We start from the raw sequence: 17580 nt of genomic DNA on the forward strand, positions 1-17580 counted from the left end.
TTAGAAAATATCACCTTGTTAACATGTTATGCATTTTGCTTACCATTCTCCCCCAGTTGAAAACAATGTGTGTGTGGAGTCTTGTCTGTTTTTTTTTTTTTTTTAATTTTTATTCTATTTTTGGCTGTGTTGGGTCTTCATTGCTGCGCGCGGGCTTTCTCTAGTTGCGGTGAGCGGGGGCTACTCTTCGTTGCGGTGCGCAGGCTTCTCATTGCGGTGGCTTCTCTTATTGTGGAGCACGGGCTCTAGGGTGCACGGGCTTCAGTAGTTGTGGCATGCGGGCTCAGTAGTTGTGGCTCACGGGCTCTAGAGCACAGGCTCAGTAGTTGTGGCGCACGGGCTTAGTTGCTCCGCGGCATGTGGGATCTTCCTGGACCAGGGCTCGAACCCCTGTCCCCTGCATTGGCAGGTGGATTTGTAACCACTGGCGCCACCAGGGAAGGCCTGTCTGTTTTGTTTAGTGCCAAACCCCCACGCCCTGGAACATGTAGGTGCTCAGGAAATACTTGTTGGATGAGTATATGAGCATCTTACACAGAGACATGCTTGAAATAAGTTCAGTATTTTGAGGTCTTTTTTGAATGAGCACGCAGTTGCCTTTTTACGGATTTTTGCTTAGTTCCTGCAAACCATGTGCACCTTGGTCTCAGCCCCTCATTTTTGCTTTTCTCCCAGCCCTGCTGAACAATCAGGTGCCCCCAAACCCCGTCCAGATTGAAGAGAAGCTGTTGCCCCCATCTGTGATCCAGCATGACACGGAGGCCGAGAAGCAGCTGATCCGGGAGGTGAGGCCCTGGGCAGGTGGAGAAGGGGCAGGCAGGTGGGGCCCAGCAGGAGACCGTCTCCAGAACGATACCATTTCCCCGCCACCATCACCTTGGGGTTGGTACTCCAATCTCCCTTTGGAGCTCAGAAAGCTGAGGCTCAGAGAGATGCCATGACCTGCCCAAGGTCACACAGCTAAGGAGAGTCTAAGCCGGGATTTGAACTCAGTTTCCTGACTCCAGAGTACAGTCTGTCCCCCGTTGGTGCCTCTGTGCGCAGAACAGAGAGGGCTGTGGGCGTCTGCAGGGGCGCCATCTCTCGTCTGTACTGCATGAAGGGCTGGCTGTGGATTGATGGCAATGGAGAGGGCATCCCTGGTGGTAGGGATGGCCAGTGCCTCGGCGAAGAGGTCAGGGTGGAAGGGCTCTGGGCTGAGAGCAGGCAGCCTGGGTGGGCCGTGGGGACCCCTGGGCACCCATTTGACTTGACCAGTGGATAAGTGGGGCGTTAACCTCCCAGCAAAAGCTGTCACCTCGGGGCACCTGGGTCCTCCCACAACTGTGGCTTCCAGCACACTGGGACCCAGCAGGGTAGGTAGCACCCTGATTTACAGATGCGGAGCTGACCCCAGGGGCACTTACACAGCCAGACACGCAGCGCCTCCTACCCCTGGCTTAGGCTCTGTCCCGACTCCAGGCTCTGTTGATTTCCGGAGGTTCCTGCCATTTGAGGGCCGCATTCTGAGACCTGAGCATGTGGTGGGGTTTGACATTTGATGGTCCCTGTAGGTAGGGCACTGGCTTCTTCCTGTTGGAAAACCTAATGCCAGGGAAGGACAGCTCTGCAGGGACTGGGGCCTGGACGTGTCTGCAGCTGGGCCTCTGCCACTCAACTATGACCTCAGATGGGAGCAGCCCTGGGGCCCCCAGAGGCCCTGGGCAGGCTGCGGGGGCCTGAGGCCCAGCCTCTGGGAGGCAGACCGGGTACGGCCTGGGGGAATCTCGGTCCTGTGGGCTGGAAGGCTGGGAGAAATCGACCAAAGAGCCCCCAGGTGCTGCCCATGACAGGTGGAGGCTTTCACTGTTTGGGGAGAGGCTCAACTGTAGCTCCTGGACGGCCCCATCCAGGCCCCTGTCAAGGTTCTGGGAACTCAGCCGCTCATTCTGCCTTTTCCTCTGCTGCTCTGGGAGCTCCTGGGGCAGGGGCAGGTTAGCTCTGGAGCCCTGGGCCCGGCTCCCCGGGGTGGGGTGGGGAGGTCCCGGGAGGAGGGGGCCTTTGGGGATGGCTGAGCGCAAGCCCACAGGATGAGAGAGGTTGCGCTTCAGGGTGTGTTTTGGAATCACGTAGGGACAGGTGGACGCTGGTCACAAAGCAGTATGGGGAAGGGGGGCGGGGGGCGGGCCTGGGGCTGGGATGGAAGCCTCCTCCCTGAGGAAGCCGGGTTGGGTGGGCAGGCATCCTGGCTGTGTGATATGCAGGGCGCTGTCGCCCCCTAGTGGTCATAAGGGAGAAGAACGCTGTCTGGGTTGGCTGCTGGAGTAGCCAGTGATTGGAGGGTCCTTCTGCTCTGGGGATGGGGGTCGCCTGCCTCCTCCTCAAGGGCAGCCTAGTGGACGCTGCGTCAGACCGCTGTCCCCTGGGGCTGCCACCACCAAGTCTATTTTATGGCCCTGGAGTTTCTTCTGTGAGCCACACTCAGAGGAAGAGTTGAGGGGGTGTGTCCTCCCTCCCATTTGTTCTTTCACTTAAGACTCTCTGTGTGCCTAGACTGTGTTTTCCTTTCCATTCCTGAACCAGTCAGGATGCTGAGGATGAGGGAGGTGGCCCCTGTGTGTAACAGAGAGGGTGCCGGGCCAGGAGTCGGCTCAGCCATGGGCTGCAGCTTTGACTTCGTGGGCTTCCGTCTCTAGCTGCACCAGGAGATTTGGACGAGAAGATTCCTAGGGCTCATCCGGCTTTTACATTCTGTGAGTCCAGTTCTTGCGGGCTCTGTGCCCGGGCAGGTTGTTTAAGCTCTCCAAGCCTGTTTCCTCATCTCTAGAGTGGGTATAAGGCGGCTTTCCTGCTGCTGGAAGAGGCTGGGCTGTGTAACAGGTGCCAGCTGGGGCTCGGAGGTCTGGATTTGTGCTCTAGCCCCCCTACCCCATTCAGTCATCAACAAGCATTTTCTGAGCACCTACTAGGCGCTGGGCGCTGGAGCCAGAGGCGCAGGTAGGCCCAAGGCAGAGTTTTATTGTTTTTAATATTGGAAGTAGCATGGGAATTCCTTGGTGGTCCAGTGGTTAGGATTCCGCTGCCAGGGCTTGGGTTGGATCCCTGGCTAGGGAACTAAAATCCCGCAAGCTACATGGTGTGGCAAAAAAAAGGAAGTAGTAGAGCATGTTTTGTGGATTGTGGGGAATGATCTAGTGCCAAGGGAGAAGTCCGAGGTATAGGAGGGAGGGGGGACTGAAGGAGCAGAGTCCTTCTGTGGGGGGGTTCGGCTTTGGATGGTTTGTCCTCCGTCACAAGAGGACACAGAGCTTTCAGGCAGAGGGAGGGTGAGGGAGTTCACCTCTGCCCTCTTCAGGGCTCTCTGTGGAGGACGAGACAGGAAATGGGGGGAGCGGAGGGTTTTGGAGAGAGGGAAGCTGGAAGGACTAGGAAGGGGTGGGACACCACTTAGAGGTCCTTCTGAGATTCGGGATCATACATTTACAGGTAAGAAAGGAAGCCGGTGCTGCCGTGTGTGCGTGTGTGCAGGTGCGTGTGTGCAGGTCCGTGTGTGCGGGTCCATGTGTGCATCTCCAGCCAGGTCTTTGAGGGTGTAGGTGCCACTGGGCCTAGGCCTGGGTTTAACTGGGGTCAGGGCTGTGCTGGAGGGAGCAGGGGAGGGTGCTGAAGTGAGGGAGTCAGGGGTGATTGCTGAGGGATGGATGTAGTGCTGGGCCCTGGGATCCCAGCTGGATGAGGAAGAAGGCGAGGGCGGGGGCAGGGGCAGGAGAAAGCAGATGGGGCGTGGGCTACAGGTCTCCACGAGGCCATCAGAGAGCTGCGTGGTTCTGGGCAAGTCTGGACCCTCCCTGGCTCTCAGTAACGTTGCAGGTATCGCCCTGAGGCTCAATGCATCTCAACTATGCTGCATAAAATGTTACATTTAAAAAAAAATATTTATTTGGCTGTGCCGGGTCTTAGCTGCGGCACGCAGGATCTTCGTTGCCACGTGCGGGATCTTTAGTTGCAGCATGTGGGCTGTTTATTTGCGGCATGTGGGATCTAGTTCCCTAACCAGGAATCGAACCCAGGCCCCCCTGCATTGGGAGCGCAGAGTCTTAACCACCAGACTAGCAGGGAAGTCCCAGAAAACGTTAAATTCTAATGGTTGTCTGTCTCCTCTTCCACCCCGAGAGCCCAGGTCTTGCTGTCTGTGTTGTTGTAGGATTCTGTGCTGGTTCTGTACTTCCTGGGGGATCTGGAGGGGTGGGCGTATGCAGGGGCTCTCCCATCTTTAACCCCGTCCCGCCCCTCTGGCTTACTGCCGTTGCAGGCCCCTCTGTCAGGAGCAGCTCCAGAAGACAGCGGGTCACAGACGAACATTAGTTCATAAAGGCCCGGCCCTCCCTGTGGGGGACGCATATCAGACACCTGAATAGCCTGCCTAGCAGTTCTGCTTCATGCACTTGCTGATTCAGCAGCGATTCCCCGAGTCCCTCCTCTCTGCTCAGCACCGAGGCTGCAAGACGGGAGGGTGCGTGTTCTCTGGTGGGGAAGCTAGACGGTTAATCTATAATCAGACAAATGCAGAGAATGATGGAACTTATGATCCAGGCTAAGAAGAAATAAGCGAAGTGACAGAGAGTGGTGGTGGCGATCTTCTGAGAGGGTAACCAGGGAAGGCCTCTCTGAGAGGTTGTTACCAAGCCGAGGACTAAAGGGAAGAGCTTGCCAGGGAGTGAGGGCAAAGGCCCTGAGGCTGGCGGGGTGGGGGGCATGGGGGGGAGTGGGCGTGTCTAGGAGTGGAAAGCACCTGGCATGCCCAAGAGTGGCAAAGATGGGGTGGGCTGTCCAGATCACTGGTGACTGGAGGTCAAGTTGAGGAGGTTAGATTTTTATCCTCCAACTTGGGAAGCCACTGAAACATGATCTATGGATGCGTAGCTGCCATGTGGAGAAAGGTTTGGAGCAAGAGTGGAGGTGGGGAACCAGGCCCGGACGACAGCTGGTGGTGATGGCAAAGATGGAGAGAGAAGCAGATGCATAAAAATACATTTTGTCTTTGATGGCTTGAGGACTATTTGGTTAAAACATATTTTTTGATGCAGAAAGGTGTTCATGATCTATTGCTTTGTGGAAAAAATAGATTACAGACAGATATGCATATTATTAGCCCATTAAACATGTATAGAGAAAAGTGCAGAAGGGTCTTCACCAGCCAGGAATCATCTAGTGTTGCGGAGGTAATTTTAATTTTGTTCTTTTGGCTTATTTGTATTTTCTGGATTGTTTGAATGACAAAAGAGGATTACTGAAAGCTGCGTTTTGAAGTGGTGGTAAAATGCTGCCCCTCTTGTTATCCCCCCGCCTCTGCCAGGAGTACGAAGAGCGCCTGGCCCAGCTGAGGGCCGACTATGAGGCAGAGCAGGAGTCCAGGGCCCGGCTGGAGGAGGACATCACTGCCATGCGCAACTCGTACGATGTGAAGCTGTCCACACTGGAGGAGAACCTGCGCAAGGAGACAGGTGGGCCCCCGTCCTCCCAGCCGTCAGGAGGGAGGCCAGCCTGCTCTCCTCCTCACCCCACTGACTGACATTATAGAGCACTTTCCATGCACCAGGCTCAGTTCTATTTAGTCCTCACAACAGCCCAGCAAGGCAGGCACCACAGTCACCCTCACTTTGTAGATGAGGAAACTGAGGCCCAGAGAGGCTAAGTAACTTGCCCATGGTCACACAGCTGGTAAAGTGGAGCCAGGACTTGAACCCAGCAGTCTGATTCCAGAGCCAGTATTCTTACCCACAGCACTGCCTCGTGATGCCTTGGCCACAGGCTGGATCACCGCCCAAGGTTGACTTAGAGCTATAACATATCACCCATGTTTTATGGGTAAGTCCTTTCCCCCGGTTTCTACATCTTCTACAGTCTCTTTTCACATTTGAGACCATTTGTTACCAAAGCAACCACATCCCCAAATAAGCATTTAATCATTAGCAAGAACTTTTACCTTCCTGGAAATTTTTATCTTCTATTTGACATTCTAGAACGTTCCATCCCACCACTATCTTTCAGACACCTGTGCTGCCAGGCAGCCCAAACTTCCTAATACTCAAATACTATACTCAGTTACTATAACATCCACCTCGTAATGATGACAGTATGTTCATATCATTGGTACCGTTTATTGGGCATTGTGTGTGCCAGGTACTGGGTAGGTAGGTGCTTCTCCCGAACTCCCTCAGTGAGTTGGGACTCACCGCATCCTCACATTGCAGGTGTGCAAACTCAGGCTTGGAGAGGGTCAGGCCATGAGCTAGGGAGTGGATGTCTCTTTCAGCAAAGGGGACATCAGGACTTTCTCAGGGGAGCCCAGGACACGGTGACAAAGAAGAGGTTGGGATGTAAAGGAGCTGGTCTACTGCCCATGAGCTGGGAGCAGGAGGCCTGTGCGATCATCTCCCATCCCAGATGGCAGGGAGATGCCCCTCTTGGTGTAGACCTGGAAGAAGAGGGAAGGGCAGATTCTAGCACTTTCTGTCCTTGGGAGTGTTCCCTCCAGGCCACTTTGAATATCAGGCCTCCAAGGGATTTTATTTGGTCTCGCTAATATCCATCCACAGCATTCATTATATCCCATGGCTCTAGCTTATCCTGTGGATAAGGGCCCTGAGACTCCGGTGAGGCCCCTGAGGGTCTTGGGTGTGGAACCTGCTGATCGGGAGCTCTCTGCCTTGGAGACAATAATACCTGCAGGGAAGTCAGTTTATGTATTAAGAGCAGACCCAAGGCAGAGTGGTAAGAGCCCAGCACATAATGGCTGGCTGGGGAGGTCAGAGAATGGAAAGATCATGGAGCTGGTCAGGGAAGGAGCTTCCTGGAAGAGGTAGAAGGAGACAGGCCTTGAGTTCTGATGCGCAGACGGGCAGAGATGGGAAGCCAGTATTTGGGGGCCTGGGAGGCTCTGACTCTTAAGCTGGTCTCTTGGAGATGGTGAGCTTGGGGCCGGCTTCCAGGGAAGGGTCCCGCCTGTCCACCCTGTAAAAAGCTAAAGGAAGGTCTCTACTTGCAGAGGCTGTCCTGAAGGCAGAAGTCCTCTACAAGGCCGAGGTCATGTCCAGGGCTGAGTTCGCCAGCAGTTCTGAGTACTCACCTACTTTCCAGTACAAGATGGCCGTGAAACCCGAGATCTACTCCATGCCTGGCACCCTGCCCAGTGAGGGTGTCTTCAAGACTGAGGTTTCTTCCAGGTTTGAGGAACTGCCCAAGGTGGAGGCCTCCGAGTCGGAGGTTTCTCTTGGGTCTGATGAGTCTCCCACGCTCGAAGAAAATTTCATCTCCACGGCTTTCCCTGGGCCCAGGGAGCCCTCCAGCCTGGAGGGCCCTGTGCCTGAGGTGGAGGCCCCGAGTGGACACTTCCTGGATGAGGATGTCAGCCGGGAGGCCACGGAGCCCCTGTGGGAGGAGGAGCCCTTCCTCCAGGGAGAAGAGCCCCACCTGAGGGCCCTGGAGCTACTTCCGGGCCTGCACGACCCATTTGCCGAGGTGGAAGCCAAGCTGGCCAGGCTGTCCTCCACGGTGGCCGGGCTGGACGTGCCCCAGGCAGACGTACCCAAGGTCACCACGCAGGTAGCTGATGTCATGCAGTATGCCATGGGGGCAGAGCTCAGCTGGGGCACAGAGGTCATTGGGCACGTGCAGACGTCTAACCTCTGCCGCTCCAGCACCGCCAGCGCCATCTCTGCGGTGGCTCTGGCGTGGCGACAGCTCAGGTGTTCAGGGGTCTGGGAAAGAGAGGCTCTGTCTAACGCTCTGTAAATCAGTAGGAAGGTTGGGATTGAGATCCCAGGCGATGCCAGCTGGGCACCTGTTTTGCTGACGGAGGGACATCTGTGCAGGGAGTTTGCTGGTTGCCATCGTTACACTGAGCTCCAGGCCTGAAAGAGCTGGAGGTGGCCTTGGTCAACCCTCATGCTCTTGTGGGGGAGGAGTTTCTGTGAGAATCCAGCTACCTTTCAGGGGCTACCCAGGAATCCTGAGATGCTGCTCTTCCTCCGTCCTGCCCCTTTGTCCAGTGCCTTCTCCCTTTTCAACCCTCTGTTTTTATGTTTAAAAATCTTTTTTTCTCTTTTCTCCCCTTTGTCCTTCCCTTCCCGTGTGTGTGATTCTGTGGGTATAAAGACCACAGGCCTTTGAATCGGACCTGGGCTCAGATCCCAGCTCTACCACTCACTCAGTTGTGTGACCTTGTCCAGTCACCTTTCTGGGCCTCAGTTTCCTCATCTATAAAATGGGGATACTGACACGTGCTTCACGTGAGGTCATGCAGGTAACGCTCCTGCAACATAGCAGTGTCTCTCCTCTCTCCCCCATTTCCTCTCTCCCCTGTTCTCCCCCCTCATCTAGTCTCCCCTCCTTCCCTCAGGAAGAGGTGGTGGGGTTGGTGAGCAGGTGGGGAGCTGAAGGGGGAGGTCAGGGCAGGGCAGGGCAGGGCAGCAAAGGATGATTCTGGCCCAACCACTCCTCTTCCCCCTGCCCCCGTTCTCCGGCAAGCACCCCTCCCGGACAGATCTGCTGGAGCCTGGTGACCTCAGGTCTGAAGCTGAGGCGGCCGACGACCTCCTGCCCAGGACTGTGAGTGCTGACGGGTGGGGGCATTTCCAGGGGCCTGATTCTTCCCGGATGCTTCCGCTTGTCTCCTCCCTCTCTGGCCTCAGTTTCCTCACTCGTAAAACTGGAACAACAGGGACTTCCCTGGTGGTCCAGTGGTTAAGACTCTGCACTCCCAATGCAGGGGGCTCGGGTTTGATCCCTGGTCAGGGAACTAGATCCCACACGCCGCAACGAAGGTCCTGCACGTGGCAGTGAAGATCCCATGGGCCGCAACTAAGACCCAGTGCAGCCAAATAAATAAATAACAAAAACAAAACCAAAAAAAACTAGGGACAACAACCCCAGCCCTCCCCCAGCTTATTCCCATCTCAAAGCAGCGTGCAAACCAGAGGAGCCATCATCTCTCTTTTTGTTGATTTGTCAATAAGAGGCCACTGATCCACAGCGATTTTCAAACTTTCCTCAGCCGTGGAGCCCTTGTCTAAAGCATAGAGGCCCATCATATGCAGTGGAGGAGGGCCGCAGAGCAGGGGCTGGGGGCCCCGGAGGCACCATCAGGGAACCCCTGCGGGGGTGGGGGGCCCATTTTGAGCTCTGCTGCTCTCAGACCCCACCTTTGTTTTCTCTTCTGCTTCAGAGAACACAACGGGCCAAGGGCAGTGGGAGGAAGGCTTTAAATCTGCCCACATTTGTGGAGAGAGAAAGCGATCTGCCGGCTTCTGGACCTGATCTCTGGGTAGGAGCCGGTGCTGCAGGTTCTTAGGAGATGGTAGACAGGGAGGTTGGGACGCCCCGGCCGGCAGGTGACATTGAGATGGGACCGAAGCAGGAAGAAGGTGCCGGGGGGAGCACCAAGCAGGGGTCAGCAAGTGTCAGAGTCCTGGGGTTGGAAAGATCTTGACTTTCTCAGTGACAGAAAAGGAGGTCAGAGAAGTGGCAGGATGGATGGGGTTGGGGGGAGAAGGCAGGGAGCGGGCACGGAGGGTGCGGCAGCCCATGGAAGAAACTGGATTTTACTGCAAATGTGATGGGAAGCTGTGAAGGATCAATTTATATTTTAAGAAAATCCCCCTGGCGCCGTGTGTAGCCTGGAGGGTGAGGGGTGGGAGAGGGAGCTGGGGGACCGTTGTGGGGGGCTGTTGGTGGAAATGGTGCATTTTTGTATAACTGGGTGTGCCCGAGCCAGAAGTGATCCGTCCCAGACTGCCAGGGGCCGGGCTGCCCCCGTCTGGGATTGAGGCCGCTGTGAGCTCGTGTCCAGGAGTTGGCCTCCCGCCTCCACCTGGGTTTCTCTTTGTGCTCAGGAGGTTGACCTGGGCCTGGGAGTGACCGAGGAGGTGGTGTTGGCAGCAGAGCCCAGTGTGGGAGCCGAGGGTGAAGCCCAGGTGGCCTTGGAGGCTCAGCCTCAGTCTCTGCTGGCCATGACAACTGCTAGAAGGGACAGTATGGAGGTGGCAGTGCTGACTGATGACCTACTGCCCACTGTGGACCAGCAGCAGGTGCTTGCCCGGTAAGCACCTGAGCCCGGGGGGTGGTGGGACCCCACGTGGGGCGGGAGGGAGCTATGCCCTGCGCGCAGGGGTGGAGGTGCCCATAGATTCTTCCTGAGCCCCACCCAGGTCTTCTCCTGATGTGGCTGATCCTCTCCAGGAGCAGCGGGGCAGGGATGGTCACTTCTCGGGGCAGCCAGGTGGCAGGGCTCTGCTCACGAAGCAGCACAGGTGCCACCAGATCCCATCAGGGTGCCTGCGGGGGATCAGCTGCTCCAGGAGGGAGGGAAGGGACTGTCCCCGCCTGGTTTTCGAGGGGCCAGGCCTGCAGGCTTCAGGAGCTCAGGGCAGGCGATGCAGGCTTTCCCCAGGTGCCAGCCGAGTCTCCAGTTCCTCTCTGATGGAAGATGTGCTCCCCCTAGGGACAAGCCACCCCAAACACACCCTGGGGCCGCCTGCGGGGCCGGGCTTTCCTCACTTGCTCTGCGGCTTTGTGCAAGTCGCTTAACATCTCTGAGCCTTGGTTCTCACCTCTGTAGATGAGCTTACTGTCAGGCTCACCTCCATGACAGAGTCAGCCCCACGGCCAGGGGTTCAGCCCCCTCCGGGCCCCACAGTCCACGGTTCAAACATTAACTGAGCAACTACTACGTGCTGGGCACCAGGATGCAAGCATAGATGGGATGTCGCCTTGGCCTTCAAGGGGCTCTCAGTCCAGGGGCAGGCAGGTACACGAGGCCCGGGGAGGCAGGTTCTGGAGCAGTTAGAACCAGGTTCTGTGTAGTCACTGCCTGGGTTCCCGTCCGCTTCCACCACTTCCCAGCTCTACCACCTAGGCTGAGGTTAACCTCTCTGTGCCTCAGCTTCTCGTCTATACAGTGGGTGATAGTGAGAATCTCAAGAAGCTTGCTGTGAGGGTCAAATGAGACGACGCCTACAGAGGCGGGAGCTTGGTGTCGCGCACAAAGAAAACACATGGCTCATGTGGCGGCTTTCACGGTGTGGTCTGGAGTGTGGTCAGAGAGGGCTTCTCAGAAGAGGGAACACCTGAATAAGGTTTGCACGAAGATGCCTCAGGGGTGGCATTTGAGGTACAGGGCACACCTAAGGTGGCACAAAGGTGCAGGCGTGGAAACAGTCTGGATGTTTGGAGAAGCAGCCACCCTGAGTTGAAGCTGGAGTGAGTTAGGGGTGGTGGCGGCAGAGGGAGGTGAGACAGGGAGGCCCTGTGTGCCCCCGGGGCTTGGGCTTCATCCTGATGGGGACCCTACAAGGGTCTTAAGCAGAGCAGTGACTTGCATGTGCCTCCCCTGTATCCTGGCTGCTGTCGAGCTGAGAACTGAGCCTGAAGCGGGTCTGGGCCCGGCTGCTCGGTTTGTGTGGTCCCGTTCTTTCCCTTGAGCATGAGCTCCTATCCTGTTATGAATCCTGGGAACGTCTTTGGTTATACTCCCCTTATGTCCGTTTGGAAAGAGGCAGAGTCTAAAATACTTCTGTGGTGCTTTATCAGAGAGTAGGGAGTTCTACATAAGCCTTTGTAGTTATTTCAAATTTGTACTTTTAGAGGCAAAACTCTAAACTTTTTTTTAGCATTTTAGATACAAATATTAAAGAAAACGAACTGTTCATAATGTTCCCTGATTAAACATTATGCACTGACTGTATGGAACATTCTCCACAACCCAGGGGTATTCTGATCCTTGAGGTTGCCTGGGAGCACGGCCGCGAGCCTGCTCTGTGGTGGCACCATCAGTCCTAGGAGGCGGGAGGCGGGTGGAGCAGCTCTGGCTCCAGAGGGAGACTCTCGCCCTTCCTGTGGGGCAGAACCAGCTGGGTGGCTGAGCACACAGGCTTGGAGTCAGGGGCATCTGGCAGGAATGCGGGGTCTGATTCCGAGCCAGCAGCTTCACCTCTCTGGGCCTCAGTTTACGTGTCTGTGAAGTGGGGTTGTTGGAAGGAGTCGATGAGATCAGGCTGGACATCCAGTGCTCAGTGCTCGGCAGACTTTGTCACGTTTGCTTTCTCCTTCGTGAGGGCAGCTTGCAGCTGTTGGAGCAGCAGGTGGTCGGGGGGGAGCAGGCCAAGAACAAGGACCTGAAGGAGAAGCACAGGCGGCGGAAGCGGTATGCGGACGAGCGCAAGAAGCAGTTGGTGGCGGCCCTGCAGAACTCGGACGAGGACAGCGGGGACTGGGTGCTGCTCAACGTCTACGACTCCATCCAGGAGGAAGTGAGGGCCAAGAGCAAGCTGCTGGAGAAGATGCAGAGGAAGGTGAGGCCCTGGGCTCAGGCCGCGCCCCCCGATGGCCCCGCCCCCACACGCAGGCAACGCTGGGCGGGGCCTTCACACCCGGTCTTGACAGCTGCGTGTATGTATTCGGTACCTGCTGTATGACACGCCCTATTCTGGAAGCTGTCACGGTGACAGGTGCGTCTCTGCACTCTTGGAGCTCGCGTTCCAGGGGAAGTGTGTGTGTGTGTGTGTAAGAAACAACGCAGCAGAGAAAGAAGCAAGAGACTCTAGGGAGGGGTAGCCCGATGAAGAGAATGGGGGGCTGGCAGGAGGTAGGGGCGGCTTTATTTTTATGTTTTTACTTTTTTTTAAGTACCAATGCCCAAATCACAAATGCACAACTGAATTCATTTCCACAAAGTGAGTGCCCTGTGCAACCAGCACCCAGATGGAGGCACCGAGCATTAGCAGAACCCCAGAAGTTCCTGGGGCCACCTTAGATGGGGGGGGACAGGACCGTTCTGGTGGAGGTGGTGACTTCTCAGGTGGGACCTGATGGAAGAGCGGTCTGGGTCGAGAGACCGTCCAGTGCCCGGAATGAGGTCCGAGGTTCGAGGAACAGAAAGGCAGCTATCCGGCTGAGCTTGGGGAGTGAGGACAAGAGGAGAATGAGGCTGTGCCATCTGTGACGGACACTTGTGTGTCGTTCAGAGCATCCTCCGGGTGATCTGGGCCTCATAATGTCCTCCTTGGCCACTTGCTCCCCCCTCCTCATCCCCACTCAACACAGGCGACCAAGGGATCTTGCCAAAGCATAAAGCTGATACTTTTTCCTCTTTAAATGTCTTTAGTTTTAAATTTTTCTTGGCTGTTTTCATGCCTTTTCTTAATACCCTTTATGTCTTTAATTGAATTTGGTCTTTCTTGTACTTTGGTCTACATATCTTAAGTTTTTGAAAAATTCTTTCCTCGTTTTGTGTTAATGTCCCACTTGACATCTTCTTCATCTTTGTCCATTTCAAGATTTTGGATTTCTGATTTGAAAATTTCACATCTGTGAGTGCTTGTTTAAGGAAACTTTATTCACACTGGGGTGTCGAGTTATATTTTTAATCTGTTTGGTTCCGTGTGCTTTTGCTTTGGGCGGAATTTTCTTCTGCTGAAGTGCTTTGATTTTCATTTTCTGTATCTTACAGTAGCTTTGATTAGATACATCTGCTCACTTCTGTTTATTTCATAATGTCTTGTTTTTCTGCACTCTCAGTGACAATTGAATGCAGAGGTTGTTGGAGGATGGAGGGAACAAAAAGTACCCACCAAACTAAGATACCTTGGGACAGAAAAACGAGGCAGGCAGCTCCGTATAATCAATGGATCAGTTGATTATAGGGTAAGGTACTCACAGGGTGGGATTGGGCAGGTGACAATTTGGAAGCATTTGCAGCTGCGCTCTGCAGCACCGAGGGGCCGTTGGGACAATTCTGTATTTACCTAGCGTGTGGGGGTAGGTACTTGAAAACAGGAAGAGCACTTTTAAGTCAAGATTTATGAATGGGTAACTAGCCTTGTGGGCAGTGGGAATGCATCAGGGAAAGTCTTCATCATTGTTTGGAGACTACCAGAGCATAGAGGCCACCTGGACTTAATCATAGTTAAACAATATCTATTAACTACAAAGCCCTACACAGAAGAGATTTACTACCCTGTACAGCCCTAGGTAGGGTCCGTGAAAGGACAAGAGGAACTGAACGGGCCCAGGATGGCATCAGTTATGCTAACAGCCATACAGAGGTAAAGGTTCTGGGTGGCTTGCTAGGTTTTCCTATTTGATAGCACACTCTTCTGGCCATATGGAAGCGCAGCTTTACATATAGAGCTTTTCATTAGTGTCCTATGGCTGCTGTAGCAAATTACCACACATTTAGTTGCCTGAAACAACAGAGATTTATTATTTCACAGTTCTGTAGGTCAGATTCCAGGTAGAGCGTGGCTTGGTTTCTCTGCTTAGAATTCCACAAGGCTGAACTGAAAGTATGGCAGGACTGCATTTCTTTCTGGAGGTCCTAGGGGAGAATCCATTTGCAGATTGTTGACAGAATTTATTCCCATGTGGCTGTAGGATTGAGGTTCCCATCTCCTTGCTGGCTGTCAGCCATGGTCATTCTCAGTTTCTGGAGGCAGCCAGCATTTCCTGGCGCCTGTCCCCCTTCAAAGACAGCCTGGACGATAGAGTTCCTCTCCTGCTTCCAATCCCTTTTTTTTAAAATGGATTTTTAAAAAAAATAAATTTATTTATTTTATTTATTTATTTTTGGCTGCATTGGGTCTTCATTGATGCACGTGGGCTTTCTCTAGTTGCAGCGAGCAGGGGCTACTCTTCGTTGTGGTGCGTGGGCTTATAATCGCAGTGGCTTCTCTTGTAGAGCACGGGCTCTAGGCGCGCGGGTTCAGTAGTTGTGGCGCATGGGCTTAGTTGCTCCAAGTCATGTGGGATCTTCCTGGACCAGGGCTTGAACCCATGTCCCCTGCATTAGCAGGTGGATTCTTAACCACTGCACCACCAGGGAAGCCCAGGAAAAAGTTTTACAAAAGAAGTACAAAACTTATATTCCAAAAACTATAAAACATTGTTGAGAGAAATTAAGAATACCTAAATAGAAACTTCCCTGGCGGTCCAGTGGTTAAGACTCTGCACCTCCACTGCAAGGGGCGTGGGTTCAATCCCTGGTCAGGGAACTAAGATACCCTGTATGCTGCGCAGCGTGGCCAAAAAAAAAAAAAAGAGAGAGAAAAGGATACCTAAATAAATGGAAAGATATACCATGTTCATAGATTGGAAGACTTAATTTTGATAAGATGGCAATACTTCTCAAATTGATCTGCAGATTTCAAGGCAATCACTCTCAAAGAACCAGCTGGCTTCTTTGAAGAAATTGACAAGCTGATCTTAAAGTTCATATGGAAATTCAAGGGACTCAGAATAGCTGAAATAATCTTGAAAAGAACAAAGTTGGAGGACTCATACTTCCTGATTCAAAATTTACTACAAAGTTACAGTAATCAAGGCTGAGTGGTACTGGTGTAAAGACAGACATATAGAATCAGTGGAATGGAACTGGGGGTCTAGAAATAAACCCTCACATTTACAGTTAGTTGATTTTCAACAAGGGTGCCAAGATGATTCAATGGAGAAAGGATAGTCTTTTCAACAAATGATGCTGGGACAACTAGATACCCACATGCCAAAGAAAGGTGCTGGACTCCAACCTCGTGTAGTATACAAAAATTACCTCAAAATGAGTCAAAAACCTAAATAGAAGAGCTAAAACTATAAAACTCTTAGAAGAAAATGCAGGTTTAAATCTTTATTACCTTTAATTAGGTAATGCTTTCTTAGGTATGATACCAAAAGCACAAACAACAAAGAAATAAAAGATAAATTGGGCTTAATCAAAATTAAACTTTTGTAGGAATTCCCTGGCGGTCCAGTGGTTAGGACCCCACACTTTCACTGCTGAGGGCCCAGGTTCAATCCCTGGTCAGGGAGCTAAGATCCCACAAGCTGCAGGGCGCAGCCAAAACAAAACAAAGCAAAACAAAAAAAGTACCAGCAGGTATTTAAAAAAAATTAAACTTTTGCACTTCAAGGAACACTATCAAAAAAGAGAAAAGACATCTCACAGAATGAAAGAAAATATTTTCAAATCATATAGTATGATAAGATGCTTACATCTAGAAAATATTAAAAAAACGTACAACTCAAGAATAAAAGACCACCCAATTTTAAAATGGGCAAAGGATCTGAACAGACATTTCTCCAAAGAAGATATACAAATGGCCAATAAACACATGAAAAGATGTTCAACATCATTAACCATTAGGGAAATGCAACTCAAAACCACAGTGAGATACCATCTCATACCCACTGGGATGATTGTAGTAAAAAAGACATACAATAACAAATGTTGGTGAGGATGTGGAGAAACTGGAGGCCTCATATACTGTTTGTGGGTATGTGGCGCCCTCATACACTGCTTTGGAAAATAGTCTGGAAGTTCCTCAATTGCTTAAACATAGTGTTACCATATGACCCAGCAGTTACACTCAAGAACAACAAAAATATATCCACACAAAAAATTGTACACTGATGTTCATAGTCGCATTATTTATTTATTTATTTATTTATTTATTTATAAATTTATAAATTTATTTATTTTTGGCTGCCTTGGGTCTTCGTTGCTGCGTGTGGGCTTTCTCTAGTTGCGGCCAGCGGGGGCTACTCTTCGTTGCGGTGCGCGGGCTTCTCACTGTGGTGGCTTCTCTTGTTGCGGAGCACAGGCTCTAGGCACATGGGCTTCAGTAGTTGTGGCACTCGGGCTCAGTAGTTGTGGCTCGCGGGCTCTAGAGTGCAGGCTCAATAGTTGTGGTGCATGGGCTTAGTTGCTCCGTGGCATGTGAGATCTTCCCGGAGCAGGGCTCGAACCCGTGTCCCCTGCATTGGCAGGCGGACTCTCAACCACAGCTATATCTCAATAAAGCTGTTATAAAAATCATTGTGAATGATTACAAATGTACAAAAATATATTAAGATTGTTACCATGAATGCCATGTATCTACTATCTAGCTACATTCATGGAGCATAATTAATTTAGTTGAAGGCCCTGTGTACCCACCCCTCCCTGATGGCTCCCCGCCCACCTGTGTCCTACCAGGCATCCTCTGTTCTCAGGTGGTTACATGTGACTCTCATTCCCATGAATTTATTTTTAAATTTTTTTAAAATTTATTTTATTTATTTATTTATTTATTTTTGTCTGCATTGGGTCTTTGTTGCTGTGCGCAGGCTTTCTCTAGTTGCGGTGCGCAGGCTTCTCATTGCGGTGGCTTCTCTTCTTGCGGAGCATGGGCTCTAGGCATGTGAGCTTCAGTAGTTGTGGCACGCGGGCTCGGTAGTTGTGGCTCACGGGCTTAGTTGCTCCGCGGCATGTGGGATCTTCCCAGACCAGGAATCAAACCCATGTCCCCTGCATTGGCAGGCGGATTCTTAACCATTGCGCCACCAGGAAAGCCCTCCCATGAATTTAAAACAGGCTTCTTTACTAATCAAACTGTCCCTGCTCTTTGAGGAAACAGATTGCGCCAAGGTGTCTTGGGGTTCAGGGAGGGCCTGGTTGGAGTTGGGAGTCCCCAGCTTAGGAGGCTATGGAGGGCCAGTCTGGCAGACCTGGGCAGGAGATGAAAAAAATCTGGAACCCATGGTTAAATCAAGGTGGGTCTGATTCTTAAGTCT

General features: G+C 52.6%; 1 protein-coding gene across 1 annotated transcript in view; it reads left to right on the top strand.

Annotated features, from left to right (window-relative positions):
* Positions 1–17580, top strand: part of KIF17 (kinesin family member 17) — a 46538-nt gene that overhangs the window by 21133 nt on the left and 7825 nt on the right. Inside the window, exons 6-12 of the mRNA XM_082353839.1 lie at positions 676–785; positions 5336–5483; positions 7028–7584; positions 8509–8589; positions 9206–9304; positions 9873–10078; positions 12098–12329. Of these exons, the coding sequence (XP_082209965.1) occupies positions 676–785; positions 5336–5483; positions 7028–7584; positions 8509–8589; positions 9206–9304; positions 9873–10078; positions 12098–12329 (1433 nt within the window). The remainder of the gene's footprint in view (positions 1–675; positions 786–5335; positions 5484–7027; positions 7585–8508; positions 8590–9205; positions 9305–9872; positions 10079–12097; positions 12330–17580) is intronic.

The sequence above is a fragment of the Balaenoptera borealis genome (assembly GCF_965194805.1).
Source record: "Balaenoptera borealis genome assembly, chromosome: 1".
NCBI classification, from domain to species: domain Eukaryota; kingdom Metazoa; phylum Chordata; class Mammalia; order Artiodactyla; family Balaenopteridae; genus Balaenoptera; species Balaenoptera borealis.